General features: G+C 48.9%; 1 protein-coding gene across 2 annotated transcripts; it reads right to left on the minus strand.

Moving 5' to 3' along the window:
• Positions 1 to 782: 782 nt before the first annotated feature.
• On the minus strand, positions 783 to 6,882 carry CIB3 (calcium and integrin binding family member 3). Of its 2 annotated transcripts, XM_058563458.1 has the most exons (6): positions 6,832 to 6,882; positions 6,586 to 6,620; positions 4,790 to 4,901; positions 3,654 to 3,801; positions 1,991 to 2,186; positions 783 to 804 (listed from the first exon to the last, which is right to left on the minus strand). In XM_058563458.1, exons 1-6 carry the CDS (start codon positions 6,880 to 6,882, stop codon positions 783 to 785), a joined length of 564 nt encoding a protein of 187 aa, XP_058419441.1. The 2 variants fall into 2 exon arrangements, with proteins under 2 accessions (XP_058419441.1, XP_058419442.1); XM_058563459.1 differs by lacking the exons at positions 4,790 to 4,901; positions 6,586 to 6,620.
• Between the last annotated feature and the right edge of the window lie 8,896 nt (positions 6,883 to 15,778).

A 15,778-nucleotide genomic window follows, 5' to 3' on the forward strand; every position in this document is an offset into this window, starting at 1 on the left:
GACCGGGGCCGCAGACCGGGCCCCCAGGATGACCGCAGGTAGAGTGGGTGCGGGGCTTCCCAAATCTGCCAGCTGTGGGGGCTCTGGAGTGAGGTGGGCCCGGGCTCAGTTCTGCCCCTGCAGACGACTTGAGGTGTGGCCTCAGGAAGTCACTTCTGTTCCCTCGGAATGAAGTGTGACTGCTCCTCGGCCAGCCTGCTGGGATGTCATTGGTAGCCAATGCAATGGCAGAGAGGCGGTTGCTTCATCAACTGTAAAGTACTGTGCCGGCCTCAGTGAATGACATTCCTGCCACCCCCCTCCCCAAAGGCCTCCTCTGGCAGTTGTAATGAATCAACAAGGAGTTAAAGCTTCAGTCCCCTTGAGGAATTCAGGGATGGAGGGAAAAGAGGGGACTCGGGCAGTTGGGAGTAGGGTTTGGCTTTGAGGGGTCCTGGGGTGGGGCAGCGTGTGCGTGATCTCTGCACCTCATCTCTGCCCACTGACACCCACAGCAAGGCACTTTCAGACCTTGCAGTGGAGAGAGATCTAGAAGTCAGCCCCTTTCTTGTACAAATGTGGCCCAGAGAAGATGTAGCCACCCCCAGGGTCACACAGCAAGGACAGAGGTGAGATCTCAGGCATCCCTCCTCCCATCCACCAGGTTTAAGGTGGAAAACAAGTCCTCCCAGCAGGTGTGACTCAGTGATGTGTTTATTCCCAGAGCCCAGGAAGACTGGATTTCACAGTAGGGCGAGTGTCACCCCGCCCTCCTGTGGCCTGGCTTCTCCTCCGCCGTGCCCTCAGATGCGGATGTGGAAGGTGCTGTGTGCAGAGAGCAACGCAGTCAGTGACATCAGGCAGAGGGCAACTTTCCTTTGTCCCCCTCCCCAACACTTCGGCCTGGAGGCCCAGGGCAGTCGGGGAGCCATGTGGGGACATGGGCCCCTCAAGAGAGCCCGGGCCCGGGCCCTCCTGCTCCCACAGGGCTTGAGAGCACATCCCTCTGAATTGGAGCTTGCACCCCAGCTCCACCCCAGCCCTGCTGTGGGACTCCAAGTGGGTGGCTGCCCCCCTCTGTGCCTCGGTTTACTCCCCAGTAAAATGGGGGTAACAGCTGTCCCTCCTTCATGGGGCTGTACTGAGGGCCAAGGAGGCGACCGTGCAGGGCAGACGCACAGAGGGTGCTGTCAGCGGTTCGGAAGCCATCCTGTTGTCACACCTGCCAGGAGACAGCCACACTTCTCTGGGGAGAGCAAGGAGGCCCCTGTGCACGCCAGGCCCCCACCAATGGTAATAACCACAGCAGCAACCATAGCACACAGTTACTGAGCACCTACTGTGTGCATGCATTGCTCTACATTCTTTCCACGTGCTAACTCAGGGGCCAGCCAACTCCGTTCTGTCAAGAGGCAAATCGTTGATATTTCCAACTTTGCCTTGTAGCTCGAGAGCAGCCACAGACAATACGTACACAAATGGGCGTCGCTGTGTGCCAAGAAAACTACTGATGGACACAGAAATTTGAATTTCATGTCACTTTCCTGTGTCGTGGAGTGATATTATTCTTTGATTTTTTTCCCCAACCATTTAAAAATGTAAAATCATTCCTAGCTCATGGGAGGTACAAAAACAGGTGGCAGACTGCTCCTTGTATTTACTCACTTAACCTTCACTATCAGCCCTACAGTGAGGGCTCTGATTCTCCCCAGGACTGCCAAGTACAGTTGTACAGTCTGTTCACTGCACAATGTTCAGGCAAGTGAGAGCTGAAGTCCAGCCGTGTTCCACTTGCCCAAAGAGCTGCATCCACTCACAGGAGGTCTCCGTGGGGTCCCTAAGTATCCCCACTTTAAGGATGCAGGGACTGAGGCCAGGGAGGCTGGGAAAGTTCTCCAAGGTCACAAATGAATGAATGGAGGAACTTTCACAAATGGAGCCTGTGAACTGTCTCCGTAAGCTCCCCTTTCACTTGAGGAACCAGGTTGCACGGGGCGGCAAGCAGTGTCACCTAAGGAAGTCAGGCGCCCGCAGGATCATGTTCTGGAAGTCCTCCAGGGTCAGCCGCCCGTCGTGGTCCCCATCAGCCTCGTCCAGCACCTTCTCGCACACCAGGCTCACCTCCTCAGCGCTCAGCTCCCCCCGTGTCAGCCTGGTCACCGTCTGCTCCAGGTCCCACGCACAGATGTAGTTGTCATCGTTAAAGTCTGCAGAGCAGGACAGGTTGGGACGTAGGGTGGGGAGACAGCAGGTGGCAGGCAGGCTGGGCCAGCACACTTGTCCCCATGTCAGAGGGGAGGAAACTGAGGCACTGGAGGGAAACCAAGACCTTGGGGGGAAAGCTGGGTCTTGCTTTAGAATTGGGCAGGGACCTCCTGGGAGGTCATTCATTCACTCAACAAGCATTAATGGAGCACCTACTATATGTCAGGCATGTGTAACTGTTTTTCATTCATTCACTCAACAAGTGTTTATGGTGTGGTTACTGTGTTCCAGGCACCAGGATACATTTTCGTTCAACAAGTATTCATTGAGCACCTACTGTGTGCCAGGCACGGGAGACAGATGATGAACAAAACAGACGCTGTCACTGCCCGTGGCCTCCTCAGTGAGAAAGTTGATAAGAAGGGAACAGACGACTGAAGAGGAAATTCAGCAGCACTGCTTCATGCCAGGAGAGACATAGGATGTGGACTGGAGAGAGACCCCGGGTGGGGACTACTTTTGACCTCAACTTCAGGGTAAGGAGCCAGAGGAAAGGTGTTCCAGGCAGAGGGTACAGCAGAGAAAAGGCCCGGAGGCAGAAAGAGTTTGGTGTTGTAGGGGAGGAATAGTCTCCTCTACCCACTCTGGGTCCTTTCTGCCTGGCTACAAATTAAATTGACATGAGACCGAATAGCAGGAGAAAATCAAACGAAGCTTTATAACATGTATATGTGGGAGAGACCAGGGAAACTGAGTAACTTAACAAAATGGTGGAGGTTCTCATCTTAAATACCCTCTTCACCTAAAGACAAAGGAAGATGTGGGGGTGGGGAGAGTCAGCTATGGGACATGACCAGAAAAGCACAGTAAACAAGAGTAAGGTTAATATGCAGATTTAAGGCCTTGCCCTCTGCATTGACCAGTTTCTAGAGATGAGGTCTTGCCCCCTCTTCCCAGTACAGAGAGGGAGATACCTTTACAAATGGAGATTTCCCTTATAAATGTAAATGCTTGGTAAACAGAACTTTGATAAGAATGGGCTTAGCAAGGACCCTCCCAGTCTATCGATACCCAGAGTTATCTACGGTGATGGCCTGTCCTGGGTACAGGCCTTTTATCTTAAATTATTTTAGTTAGTGGGGTGGGGGTGGGGTCAAAGTTTCTTTCAGAGTCTTCTGAGCCTTTATTGTCTTCAGCTCCAAATAATCCACATACCAGAGTGGCACATCTTGGGGCGGCCTGCCCTGAACCCTGTTCGTGTGCTGGAGGAGGAGCCAGGCCAGCGCGGCTGGATGGAGGGAGCAGGGGGACGAGGTTGGGCGGTACGGGGCGGGGTGGAAGACAGGGCCATGCAGGGCCTCGAAGGCTTTTGGGACACGTTTGTGATGGCAGTGCAAGCCCCTGGTCCAAGGCCTGGACTTGTTCCCACCTCCCACCCCCACGCCCCCACCCCAGGGCCCCACACACACCATAAATTTTAAAAGCATAGTAGGCTTTGAGGTCTCGGGGAGCCATTTCGCTCATCACGGAAAACATGTCCAGGAAGTTGTCCAAGGTCATGTGGCCGTCCCCGTCCTCAGAGAAGACCTGTGCGATCCTCTGGCGGAAGGGGTTGTCCTGGGGCCGGGAAGCATGGAAGCCACCCCTGAGCAGGGTCCCACAGGCTCCACATGGTCTCACTCTCAGCACCTACTCCCTGGGAACCTCCAAGCACCCCTGCCAAGACCCCCTCGCTCCCCTGGACCCTAGAGAGGATGTCATGCAACTCCACACTCTGCCCCCGTGGTCTGGGGGCGTTGACCTTGCTTCCAGCTCCAGAGGCAGCCACTTGACCCAGGTGAGGCCAATCAGAGATTTCCGTTCACCTGGCAACTGTGATTGGCTCTGGGGTGGGCGTATGACTCAAACTGGCCAATCAGAGGCTGCCCTGGGATGTTTTCTGCAAAACTGAGGTGGAAGGACCTGCTTTCTTCTGAATGCAGAGCTGACAGGAGGAAAGCTGGGGTGCTGGGGCCCCCCTTCACTACCTCAAGAGGACAGGCTGCCTAAGGCTGAAGCCTCTCCCTGGGAGGAGCTGAGCGACAGAGGGAAATTTCACAGCACGTCCTCAGAGACCCCGGTTCCAGCCGTACCTGACGTTAGCCAGACCTGCCCCTGGACTTTTTGCTCATGTGATCCAACCCATTCTGTCCCTCTTGAACGAGGCTTCTGTCCCTTGTGATAAAATAATCTCTACTCACAGTCACTCATCCCACAAGTTCCCTTCAAAGGCACGAACCATGTGTCAAACATCCAGCTGAGGAGAAACCGTATTTAGTAGCTCCTACTATGAAAAGAAGAACTAACGTTACTTGAGTACTTGCAAAACGACAGGCCCTGTGCTGAGCCCTTCACCTGCTTTATCTCATCTCATCTTCCCGACAACCCAGGGTTTGAATCCTATCTCTGTTATCCTGGCTGTGTGGCCATGAACAAGTGTCTCAACCTCTCTGAACCTCGGTTTCTTCATCTGTAAAATGGGAATAATTGCAGCACCCACCTCATAGGAATGCAGCAGGGGCATCCCTACTATTTTTTCTCTGCCTGCCCCATGGCCCAGGCATACCTTCAGCTCAGGCATGCTGCCGATGAGCTCGTAGGGCACCTTCACATTGGGGCAGCTGGTATAGTCCAGAGGGACAAGCTGGGGGGCCAGGTCCTGGTAGCGATAGAAGAGCCTGGTATAGGGAGGGAAATGCAGGAAGAGCTGGGAGACGGGAGCGGGGGACTTGTCCCTCCTCTCTCACTCTCGCAGCAGCTCACTCTATACTGAAGGATGCTGGGTCCCCAAGGGCCATCAGCCCTGGGCCCAGCTTTCAAAGGCACAGACCCAGACACAGGCACTTCTACCCCCCTAGGGACAGGGTCAAGGTGGAGAGAGGGACCCAGAGCTAGGGGAGACTAGATTAGGGAAAGCAAGCCAGGGAGGAGGAAGGACTTCCTGAAGGAAGGGGCATTAATGCTGGGCTTTGAAGCCTGGGTAGGAGCTTACCAGGCAGATGGGGATGACAGAAGGGAGGGTGCTTAAGGCGAGGTCATTTCACATGGAGCATTCAGAGAATCTGAGCTGATCTATGAATCTCTGGACATCATCACATTGTCAGCAAGACCCTGCTTCTAAAGACACCCATCTTCACACTTCCCTTCTCTCCCTCCATAGTGGGAGGCAGGGTTTCCTCAATGGGCAGAGCAGAGACAAAGGCTAATATTCAGGGATTTTTTAAGGGCAAACGAAAGACATTTTGCAAAACACCAAATACCACCTACACTACCTAGATTGTGAGGCCAGCTCTCCACTGTAATGCCCTCACCTGGTGACATCCTATCTTCACTGGGGGCACGCGGAGCAGCAGCCTTATAGAGATCATCTTGAGAAATCAGAGGTCCCCAAGCTGCTAGGGACCATCTCTGAAGGAGTCGGGCGTCCCTGGGTCATTTGATGGCGAGGAACTTGAGGAGAGGTGTCAGGAGTTTCAGTCCTGCTCACCCAGTCCCTGTCAGCATCTCCTCAGGGCCCAGCCTGGGCTTGGGTTTCTGCGTGGCCTTGAACATGTCCCTCGTCCCCTCCGAGCCTCAATTAGTTGACCTGACCAGTAAGAAGCTTGGGACAGATGAAATGTCAGCCCTGAAACTTCTTGGGGCTCTGCCGGCCTGCAGAGCCGGAAGCAGCCGCCCCTGTCCAAGCCTCAGTTTCCCCATCAGTAATCCGATCGTGAGGGCCAGGCTGACCCTGTGAGCTGTCCTCCCCACACAATGGGGCTCACTGCTAAGAGCTGTGCCCATCAATAATGGATGTCCCATGCCCACACAACTGGGGCCTTGGCCCCGATCACTCTGCAGCCGAACCCTGCCAGCTTGGGTTTCACGGCTCCAAGTTCATGGGTCGGGGCCTCCGGACAATGGCTCCATGGGCCGAGCGATGACGTGGGACACCCACCTATGCCTGTCTCACTCACGCCAGGGACTGCAGCAGCTTCAGGCCGCCTCCCGGCGCCCTCACCTGATGCCGACCCCACAGCCCAGAGCTGGCTCCCGGCCCTGCCCCGGGCTCCCAGCCTCCAGTTCCCACCTCTTCACACTGGCCTCAGGGGCACCTTTCTAACACGCTGACCTGTCTCTGCCCAGCTCTCACACTCTCCGTGGCTCCCCGCCACCCCAGGGAAAGCCCAAGCCCAGCCTGGGGGTGCGGCAATATGGTGAGAGGGACGACTCAGCCTCCCCGGCGCTGCCTCCGTCCGCTGACCCGGCCTGCAATCCCCCAGTACTGCTGTAACCGCTGTGAGGTGCCGGGCCCCGTCAAACTGCAAATCCGCTAGTGTGGAAAGTTGTTTCCAGACCTTCTTCCCTCCCCTCCAGACTGACCTCATGACCTCCTTCCTTGTGAAGAAAGTGCAGTCCTGCGGAGAGAGACGCTGGCTTGGCCCGGCCCTGCCTCGGGGGCCTCCGTCCTCTCCCTCAGCCCCACGCCCGCCTCCGCCTGACGCCACACTCAGAGCTGCGCAGGGAACCGTCCTGACTGCACGCCCGGAGGAAGGGATGCTGTCCCCATTTCTCAGGCCAGGAAACCGAGGCTGCCAAACCCACAAGAGCCCGGCTCCTCACCCCTACCTGATATGCTTCCAGCTGCTCTTGAGTGAAAACTGTCTGCTTGTTGCCCATGTGGGGACCACCGCCAGCCCTGGAACACGCTTTGGAAGCCCCCAGTCGCATCAGGGCCACACGGGTTGCCAGGCTGCCACGCACCAGTGTCTGGGCAAACCTCTCTGCCCTGGCTGTCACCCGCCCACCCACCTGGTCACCCCCAGCCTAGGCGAGATTCAAGTTACAGCCGAGCTCTCTGAGCAACAGCCCGAGTATGTCCACAGCCACCAGGGCACAAAGGACCGCAGGAGGTCACAGGGCAGCCCTCAGTGGGGAGACCACATCTGCCACTAAGATAGGGGCCGGGGGTGTGGCGCTGGGGATGTGAGGTGCCTTCCAGAGATGGGCAGGATGGTGGAGAGGCTGCAAGCATGTCCCAGCTCAAATTCCAGTTCTCTACCCACAGGCTGTGTGGCCTTAGCTGTGTGGCCAAGTCATCTGACCTCTCTGAGCCTCATTTGTGAGACAGAAATTGTATTAGTACCTATCTCATAGAGTTGTTCTCAAGATCTAAAGAGATAATTAATACAATTAAAAAAAAACTGGCCATTGGCTATAAGCCCATTCTAGGCTGTGGGAGCATAATAAGGAACAAGCTAGATGAGGTGTGCGTTGGAGATGAGGAGGAGGAGGAGGAGGATGTTACGGCTGGAGAAAAGAGAGCCATGGGCTTAGTTTGAGAAACAGTGGGTTGAATAACACCAGAGTTCTTTATTGCAGGACTTGTCAGAGCCTTTAACATGCTAGTGTGCACCATGCATCCTCAAGGCATAGATACAACATAGCAAGTGGCAACCTTATTGAGACCCAGAATCCTCTTGGGTAGAACATCTTGGTTTCAAAAACCCTGAGCCTGGCGTTCCATGCCCTTCTTTTTTTTTGGGGGGGGGGGGGTAGGGAGGAAGATCAGCCCTGAGCTAACATCTGCCAATCCTCCTCTTTTTGTTGAGGAAGACTGGCCCTGGGCTGACATCCACGCCCATCTTCCTCTAATTTATATGGGACTCCATCACAGCATGGCTTGACAAGCGGTGCGTCGGTGCGCGCCCAGAATCCGAACTCTGGGCCACCGCAGCAGAGTGCACGCACTTAACTGCTGTGCCACCAGGCCGGCCCACCATGCCCTTCTTGTTCCAAGTCTCACCTCTTTCCACTTTCCTCTCCTGCTCAGACTTTCCCAGCCCCACACTCCAAACTCCTTGAACTACGCTTCTGTCTTCCCCTTTCCCTTCTCCCTCTCCCTGGCCTGGACCATCACAGTTCCTCTCAGCAGGCTCCTCTGGACTCTGCCTCAGCTGCCATCCTCTGCCCAAGTGTGTGAAGCCATCTGTAAAATGTGACTATGATCAGGCTTTAAAGGGTTCCTGAGGATGATTTCTTTAAGAACTGACGATACAGAGTGTTGGCGAAGACGTGGACCAACTGGAACTGTTCCTATTGCTGGTGGTGTTGCAGAATGGCACAGCCGCTCTGGAAAACGGGTTGGCAGTTTCTTTTAAAGTTAAACATACATGACTCAGCAGTCCCACTCCTGCATATTTACCCCAGGGAAATGAAAACCTATGTGCACCCAAACCCTGTACATGCCCACAGAATGGATTTCTGATAAGATGCTAGTCTCCAGAATCTATAAAGAACTCTTACAAGTCTACAATAAAAAGATAAATAATCCAAGTAAAAAATGGGTGAAGCTTAAGGGAGAGTGGGATGCATCGTTGGAGCAACGAGGATGTCTAGGGCAGTGAAACTACTCTGTATGAGACTATAATGATGGGTATATGCCATTATACATTTGTCAAACCCACAGAATGTACAACACCAAGACTAAAGAGTAATGTAAACTGTGGACTTGGGATGATGATGCTGTGTCAGCATAGGTTCATCAGCTATAATGAATGCACCGCTCTGTGGGGGATGTTGATAAGGGGAGAGGCTGTGCATGTGTGGCGGCAGGGGAATAGATGGGAAATCTCTGTACCTTCCTCGATTTTGCTGTGAACCTAAAACTGCTCAAAAAATAAAGTCTATTAAAACAAAACAACGCAGGTAAAGGATTTGAGTAGACATGTCTCCAAGAAGATATACAAATGGCCAATAAGCACATGAAAAGATGCTCAACATCATTAGTCATTAGGGAAATGCAAATCAAAACCGCAATAAGATACCACCTCACACCCACTAGGGTAGCTATAATAAAAAGAAAAAATAACAAATGTTGATGAGGATGTGGAGAAATTAGAATCCTCATACGTTACTTGTGGGAATGAAAAATGGTGCAGCTCTTTGGAAAACAATTTGGCAGTTCTTTAAAAAGCTAAACATAGCGTTACCACATGACTCAGTAATTTTCACGCCTATGTATATACCCAAGAGAATTGAAAATATATGTCCACATTAAAACTTATGCATAAATGTTCATAGTAGCATTATCCATAATAGCCAAAAAGTAGAAATAACCCAAATATCCATCAGTGGATGAATGGATAATGAAATTGTAGTATGTTAATATAATGGAATATTACTCAACCATAAAAAGCAATGAAGCTCTGACACATGCCACAATATGGATGAACCTTGAAAACATCATGCTGAGTGAAAGAAGCCAAACACAAAAGACCACATATTGTATGATTCCATTTATATGAAGTGTCCAGCATAGGCAAATCCAGAGAGACAGAAAGCAGGGGAGAGGGGGAGGGGGAGCGGCTGCTGCCGAGGAGGGGGTTTCTTTGGGGTGATGGAATGTTGTGGAACGAGATAGTGGTGATGGTTGCACAATTCTGTGAATGTACTAGATGCCACTGAATCATGCACTTTAAAGGGTGAGTTTTATAGTACGAGAACTATATCTCAACTTTTTAACAAAAAATTGTACATGAACATTTATAGCAGATTTATTCATAATCACCAAAAACTGGAAACAACCGAAATGTGCTTCACCTGGGGAATGGATAAACATACCATGGTCTGTCCATACAACAGAATACCACATAGCCATAAAAAGGAATGAGGGGGCCGGCCCCGTGGCTTAGTGGTTAAGTGCGCACGCTCTGCTACTGGCCGCCCAGGTTCAGATCCCAGGCGCGTAGCGACGCACCGCTTCTCCAGCCATGCTGAGGCGGCGTCCCACATACAGCAACTAGAAGGATGTGCAGCTATGACACACAACTATCTACTGGGGCTTTGGGGAAAAAAGGAGGAGGATTGGCAATAGATGTTAGCTCAGAGCTGGTCTTCCTCAGCAAAAAGAGGAGGATTAGCATGGATGTTAGCTCAGGGCTGATCTTCTTCACACACGCACACACAAAAATGGAATGAGCTATTGATATCCCACCGTGAATGAATCTCGAATCCACTGTGCTGAGTAAGAGAAGCCAGACCCAAGAGGCCACCTTCTGGATGATTCTCAAAAAGGTGAAACTATAAGAAGAGAAAACAGATCAAGTGTTGCCAGGGGCTGGGAGTGGGGTAACAAGGGAATTTGGGGGTGATGATAGAACTGTTCTATATGTTGACTGTCAGGTTGGTTACATGGCTGTATTCATTTGTCAAAAGTCGTAATACTGTGCACCAAAAAGGACTAATTTTATTGCACATAAATACATATTTTAAATGAAGGCAACAATGAAACTAATTAAAAAGAACTCCTTGCTCTCCATTGCCTCACGGTTGAAGTCCAGGTTCCTGTGCCCGACCCCATCAGACACTTCGTGATTTCATGGTGTCTCTCTCCATCAACAATTAATTTTGCAGCCCTACTGTGTGCCAGGCACCAGCCCAGGTCCTGGATACATAAGTGAACAAAACCAAGTCCCTGTTCTCATGGAGCTCACACTCCAGTGCACAAGCAACCATATAAATACATAATTAGTCAGGAGTGCTAAGTTCTAGGAAGAAACATAAAACAGGGCAGGGATAGAGAGAGATGAGGGTGGGCTATATAGATTGAGAAAGGAAGGCACCTCTGACAGGGTGACATTTGAGTAGTGACTGGAAGGAAATGAGGGAATAGCTGACAGGAAGAGAGTCGCGGGCAGTGGGAACAGCAAGTGCAAAGGCCCTGAGGCCAGAGTAAGCTTGACATGGTTGAGGGAATGCAAGGTGGCCTGGTGCTGTGTTGGGGCTCAACAAGCCCTAATTACAATTATTAAGCTGCCACCAGAGGCTGCTTCTTTGACACCCCAGCTTCAATGATGGTTTCTTTTGTATTTCCAAGAAATTTTTCATGGTATATATAAACTAATTTTGTCTTTGTATGGATCAATTCCACCTTATTTTGATGAACAATATGCAACAATACTTCTTGTAACATCTAGAACTTAGAACCATAATAATAACAATACCGCACATCACTAATCATCAGGGAAATGCAAACCAAAGCAACAATGAGAAACCCCCTCACACTCATCAGCATGGCTATTATTAAAAACACAAAAGACAACAAGTGTTGGCGAGGATGTGGAGAAGTTGGAACACTTGTGCACTGTTGGTGGAGATGCAAAATGATGCAGCCACTGTGGAAAACAGAATAGAGGTTCCACAAGACGTTAAACAAAGAACTACCATAGGATCCAGCAATTCCACTTCTGGGTGTATACCCAAAAGAATTGAAATCAGGACATTGAAAAAATGTTAGCGTTCCTATGTCCATTGCAGCATTTTTCACAATAGTCAAGATACGGAAACAACCTAAATGTCCATCGGTGGAAAAATGGATAAAGAAAATGTGGTATATGCATACTATGGAATATTATTCAGCCTTTAAAAAGAAGGAAATTCCAGGGGGGTTGGCCCAGTGGTCTAGTGGTTAAGTTCACGCACTCCGCTTCATTGGCCTAGGGTTTGTGGGTTTGGATCCCAGGCACAGACCTACACATCGCTCATCAAGCCATGCTCTGGTGACAGCCCACATACAAAGTGAAGGAAGATTGGTAACAGATGTTAGCTCAGAGCCTATCTTCCTCACCATAAAAAAAGAAGGAAATTCTGCAACATGCAACAATGGTAACCATTGAGGACACTCGCTAAGTGAACTAAGCCAGTCACAGAAAGACAAATACTGCATGATTCCATTTATGTGAAATATCTAAAATAGTCAAATTCTTAGAAGCAGAGAGCAGAATGGTAGTTGGCAGGGGCTTGGGGGAGGAGGAAATGGGGATTTATTAGTCAAGGCGTGTAAAGTTTCAGTCAAGCAAGACGAATAAGATCTTGAGATCTGTTGGATAATATTGTATCTATAGCCAATGATAATGTATTGTTCACTTAAAAATTTGTTAAGTGGGTAGCTCTCACATTAAGTGTTCTTACCACAATAAAATAAAATAAAAATGAAATATGCAACTATCATATGACCCAGCACTTGCATTCTTGGGCAATCCCAGAGAAATGAAAATTTATGTTCACACAAAATCCTGTAATGGATGTTTTATCCATAATGGCCCCAAATGGGGACAACCCACACGGCCTTCAGCAGATGATTGGTCCAAGAGAATGGCACAACCGTACCACGGAACGCTATTTAGCAGTAAAAAGGGATACACCTGACAAGTCGGATGAATCTCTGGGGAAATATGTTGAGTGAAAAAGAAAAAGCCAATATTAAGAGGTTATATACTGTATGATTCCATTTATACAACATTCTTGAAACAACCAAATTATAGAAATGGAGACCAGATTGCTGGTTGCCTGTGTGCTGGGACAAGATGGGGTTTGGGCTATAAAAGTGCAACAAGAGGGATCTTGGTGAGGACGAACTGTTCTGTATCCTTCGTGTAGCAATGTCAATATCCTGATTGTGATACTGTACTAGAGTTTTGCAAGATATCGCCATTGAGGGAAACTAGGTAATGGGTATATGGAATCTTTCTGTATTAGTTCTTAAAACTACATGTGAACCTCCAATTATCTCAAAGTAAAAGTTTAATGTATGCTTCTCATTCATTCAAAGTGTCAACTTAAAAAGCAAATTCGCCTGTTATTTTATCTCAAAATTAGTTTATTCAGGAATAGCCAAAAGAATTGCAATTCCGGCGTGCATGTTATGGCAAACCATAGGCAAATTCTGAAAGAATGGAGGGGAACTTGTTTCACAGAGGAAAAGGGGGAGTAGGGAGGGGCTCTTCTAAAGGAAAGTCCATTGGGAGAAAGTGACAGTTCTCATTGGGAACTTGGCTTCTCACTGGCAGAGCTGTGGTGTTTCTCATTGGCTGGGCTGCAGCATTTCTCATTGGCTGAGTTGTGGTGTTTCTCATTGGCTGGGTTGCAGTGTTTCTCATTGGCTGAGCTGTGGTGTTTCTCATTGGCTGAGCTGTGATGTTTCCCATTGGCTGGGCTGTTGCTGGGTGGGGAGAGAAATCTTCCTTCAGTAGTGAAGTAGTTTTACTTCCTGTCCAAGATGCAAGCGTCCTCGCTTCCTGTTTGGTGTAATTGATGGTGTGATGGGGGTGAGAGCGCCCCCTACAGGCCCTCCGGAGCCAGTTTAGTTAAGGTTTCTTTTATTAATTTCCAAAAAGATACACATTTTGTTCCACGTTTTAATATCTCTAAAATCAAGATGAATCTCACAAGTGCTCTTGGCATGTTCTCATTGCCTACACATGCACACGCATTAAAAGCACCAGCTTCAAGACTCACAGTGAGGCCTGGCCTGGTGCCAAAGTGGTTAAGTTCGAGCACTCTGATTCTGCTGCAGCCTGAGGTTCGCAGGTTCGGATCCTGGGCACGGACTTACACCACTCATCAAGCCATGCTGTGGTTGTGTCCCATATACAAAGTAGATGAAGCTGGGCACAGATGTTAGCTTAGGGCCAAATTCCTCACCAAAAAAAAGACTCACAGTGGCTGGGAAGAAAATCCTCTAGGCTGTAGGGAATGGGGGTGTGGAATCCCACCGGCTTAGCCACATTCCTGAAGTAGTAGTCCACAGTCAGCCAGCTTGATGTCATTGAAAGCTGACTGAAAAGCCCAGCTCCAGCCATATTTCATTCTTTTACAGATTCTTTTTTTTCCTAATAAACATTTAATTTTGAAATAATTTTGAATTTACAGAAAAGTTGCAAAGATGATGTGGAGAGTTTCCATAGACTCTCCGCCCAGCTTCCCCTAACATTAACATCTTACATAACCCAGCACAAATATCACAACTAAGAAGTTAAGTTGGTACATTACTAGTAACTAAACTCCAGACTTTATTCAGGAATATTCTGGAATATTTCATCACTTTTCCCCGTAATGTCTTCCCTCTTTTTAAATTCTTGATTCCTTTATTTTCATGAGTACAAGCAAATTTTTACCTGTGTCCAAGCATTGGTTTTAATAACCAAATTTATCCCAGGTAATCTTTTTTTTATTATTGTGGTAAAATATACACAACATAAAATTTACCATTTTAACCATTTTTAAGAGTACAGTTTAGTGGCATTAAGTACATTCACATTATTGTACAACCATCACCACCATCCACCTCCAGAACTCTTTTCATTTCGCAAAACTGAAACTCCACACCCATTAAACAACTCCCCATTTCCCCTCCCCCCAGCCCCCATCAACCACCATTCTACTTTCTGCCTCTAAGAATTTGCCTATTTTAGGTACCTCATATAAATGGAATCATGCAATGTTTGTCCGTTTGTATCTGGCTTATTTCTCTGAGCATGATGTCCTTGAGGTTCATCCACATTGTGGTATGTATCAGGGCTTCACTCCTTTTTAATGCTGAGTAATATTCCACGGTGTTTTTCATCCATTTCATGTTTTTCCATCCATTCACCCACTGATGGACACTTGGGCTGCTTCCACCTTTTGGTGATTGTGAAGAACGCTGCAGTGAACACGAGTGTAATGTGCAGTAAGGTTCTTCTTTCTCTGCCAGGATCCCATAGTGCATTTAGTCGTCATGTCTCCTTAGGCTCCTGATCTTCAGGGGTTTTTTTTTTTTTTTGTCTCTTTTTTTTTTTCTGGTGAGGAAGATTGGCCCTAGGCTAACACCTGTTGCCAATCGTCCTCTTTTTGCTTGAGGAAGAGTGGCCTTGAGCTAACATCTGTGCCCATCTTCCTTCATTTTACATGTGGGTCGCTTCCACAGCATGGCTGACGAGTGGTGCAAGTCCAAGCCCAGGATCCAACCCGCAAACATGGGCCACTGAAGCAGAGTGCACTGAACCTAACCACCCCACCATGCCACCAGGCTGACTCCTTTAGTCTCTTTTTTTCCCATGACCTTGATAGTCTTAAGGAGTACCAGTCAGGTACTTTGTAGAATGTCCCTTATTTTCATTTGTCTGATGTTTTCTCGTGATTGGACTGGATTTGTTGGGTTTTTTGGGGGGAAGACCTCAGAGATGAGGTGCCCTCCTCATCACATCATACCAAGGGTTACTTAATAGCTACATGATGTCACCAACAAAGTTGACCTTGATTGCTTGGGTAAGGCAGTGTTTGCCGTGTTTAAGAGTAGTATCTAGCAAAAATCTCAGTGCATTTAAATCTCAAGACTCTTTCAATGGATATAAAATAAAAACTTTAAGTGAGCAAAAGCATCATGTCATAGTTGATTTGGTACTTTCCCCCTTAGAACAAATGCTCAATGGGGGCAATATTATCCCCAAGGGGGCAAAAACTGGTTGGGGGGGGCAAAAAATTCTTAGATATTTCAATGGTTTGTGGCTCTCCAAATTTCACCCTCCCTGACAAAATCTTATTCATCAGTATTTAACTTCTCTCATTAAATTAAATTAAATTAAATTAAGTTAAAATGTTCTCTTGGGGCCGGCCCAGCGGCATAGTGGTTAAGTTTGTGCACTCCACTTCAGTGGCCCAGGGTTTGCAGGTTCGGATCCCTGGTGCGGACCAATGTATCACTCATCAAGCCATGCTGTGGCAGCATCCCATATACAAAGTAGAGGAAAATGAG

Source organism: Diceros bicornis, chromosome 20 (assembly GCF_020826845.1).
Source record: "Diceros bicornis minor isolate mBicDic1 chromosome 20, mDicBic1.mat.cur, whole genome shotgun sequence".
Lineage (NCBI taxonomy): Eukaryota > Metazoa > Chordata > Mammalia > Perissodactyla > Rhinocerotidae > Diceros > Diceros bicornis.

Coding starts and splice junctions, on each gene's coding strand:
- CIB3 (XM_058563458.1), bottom strand. CDS start 6,882: ATGGGCAACAAGCAGACAGTTTTCACTCAAGAGCAGCTGGAAGCATAT. Junction 3,802..4,789: donor GCAGCATGCCTGAGCTGAAG/GTATGCCTGGGC, acceptor TCCCGGCCCCAG/GACAACCCCTTCCGCCAGAG. Junction 2,187..3,653: donor CTATGCTTTTAAAATTTATG/GTGTGTGTGGGG, acceptor CCTGCTCTGCAG/ACTTTAACGATGACAACTAC.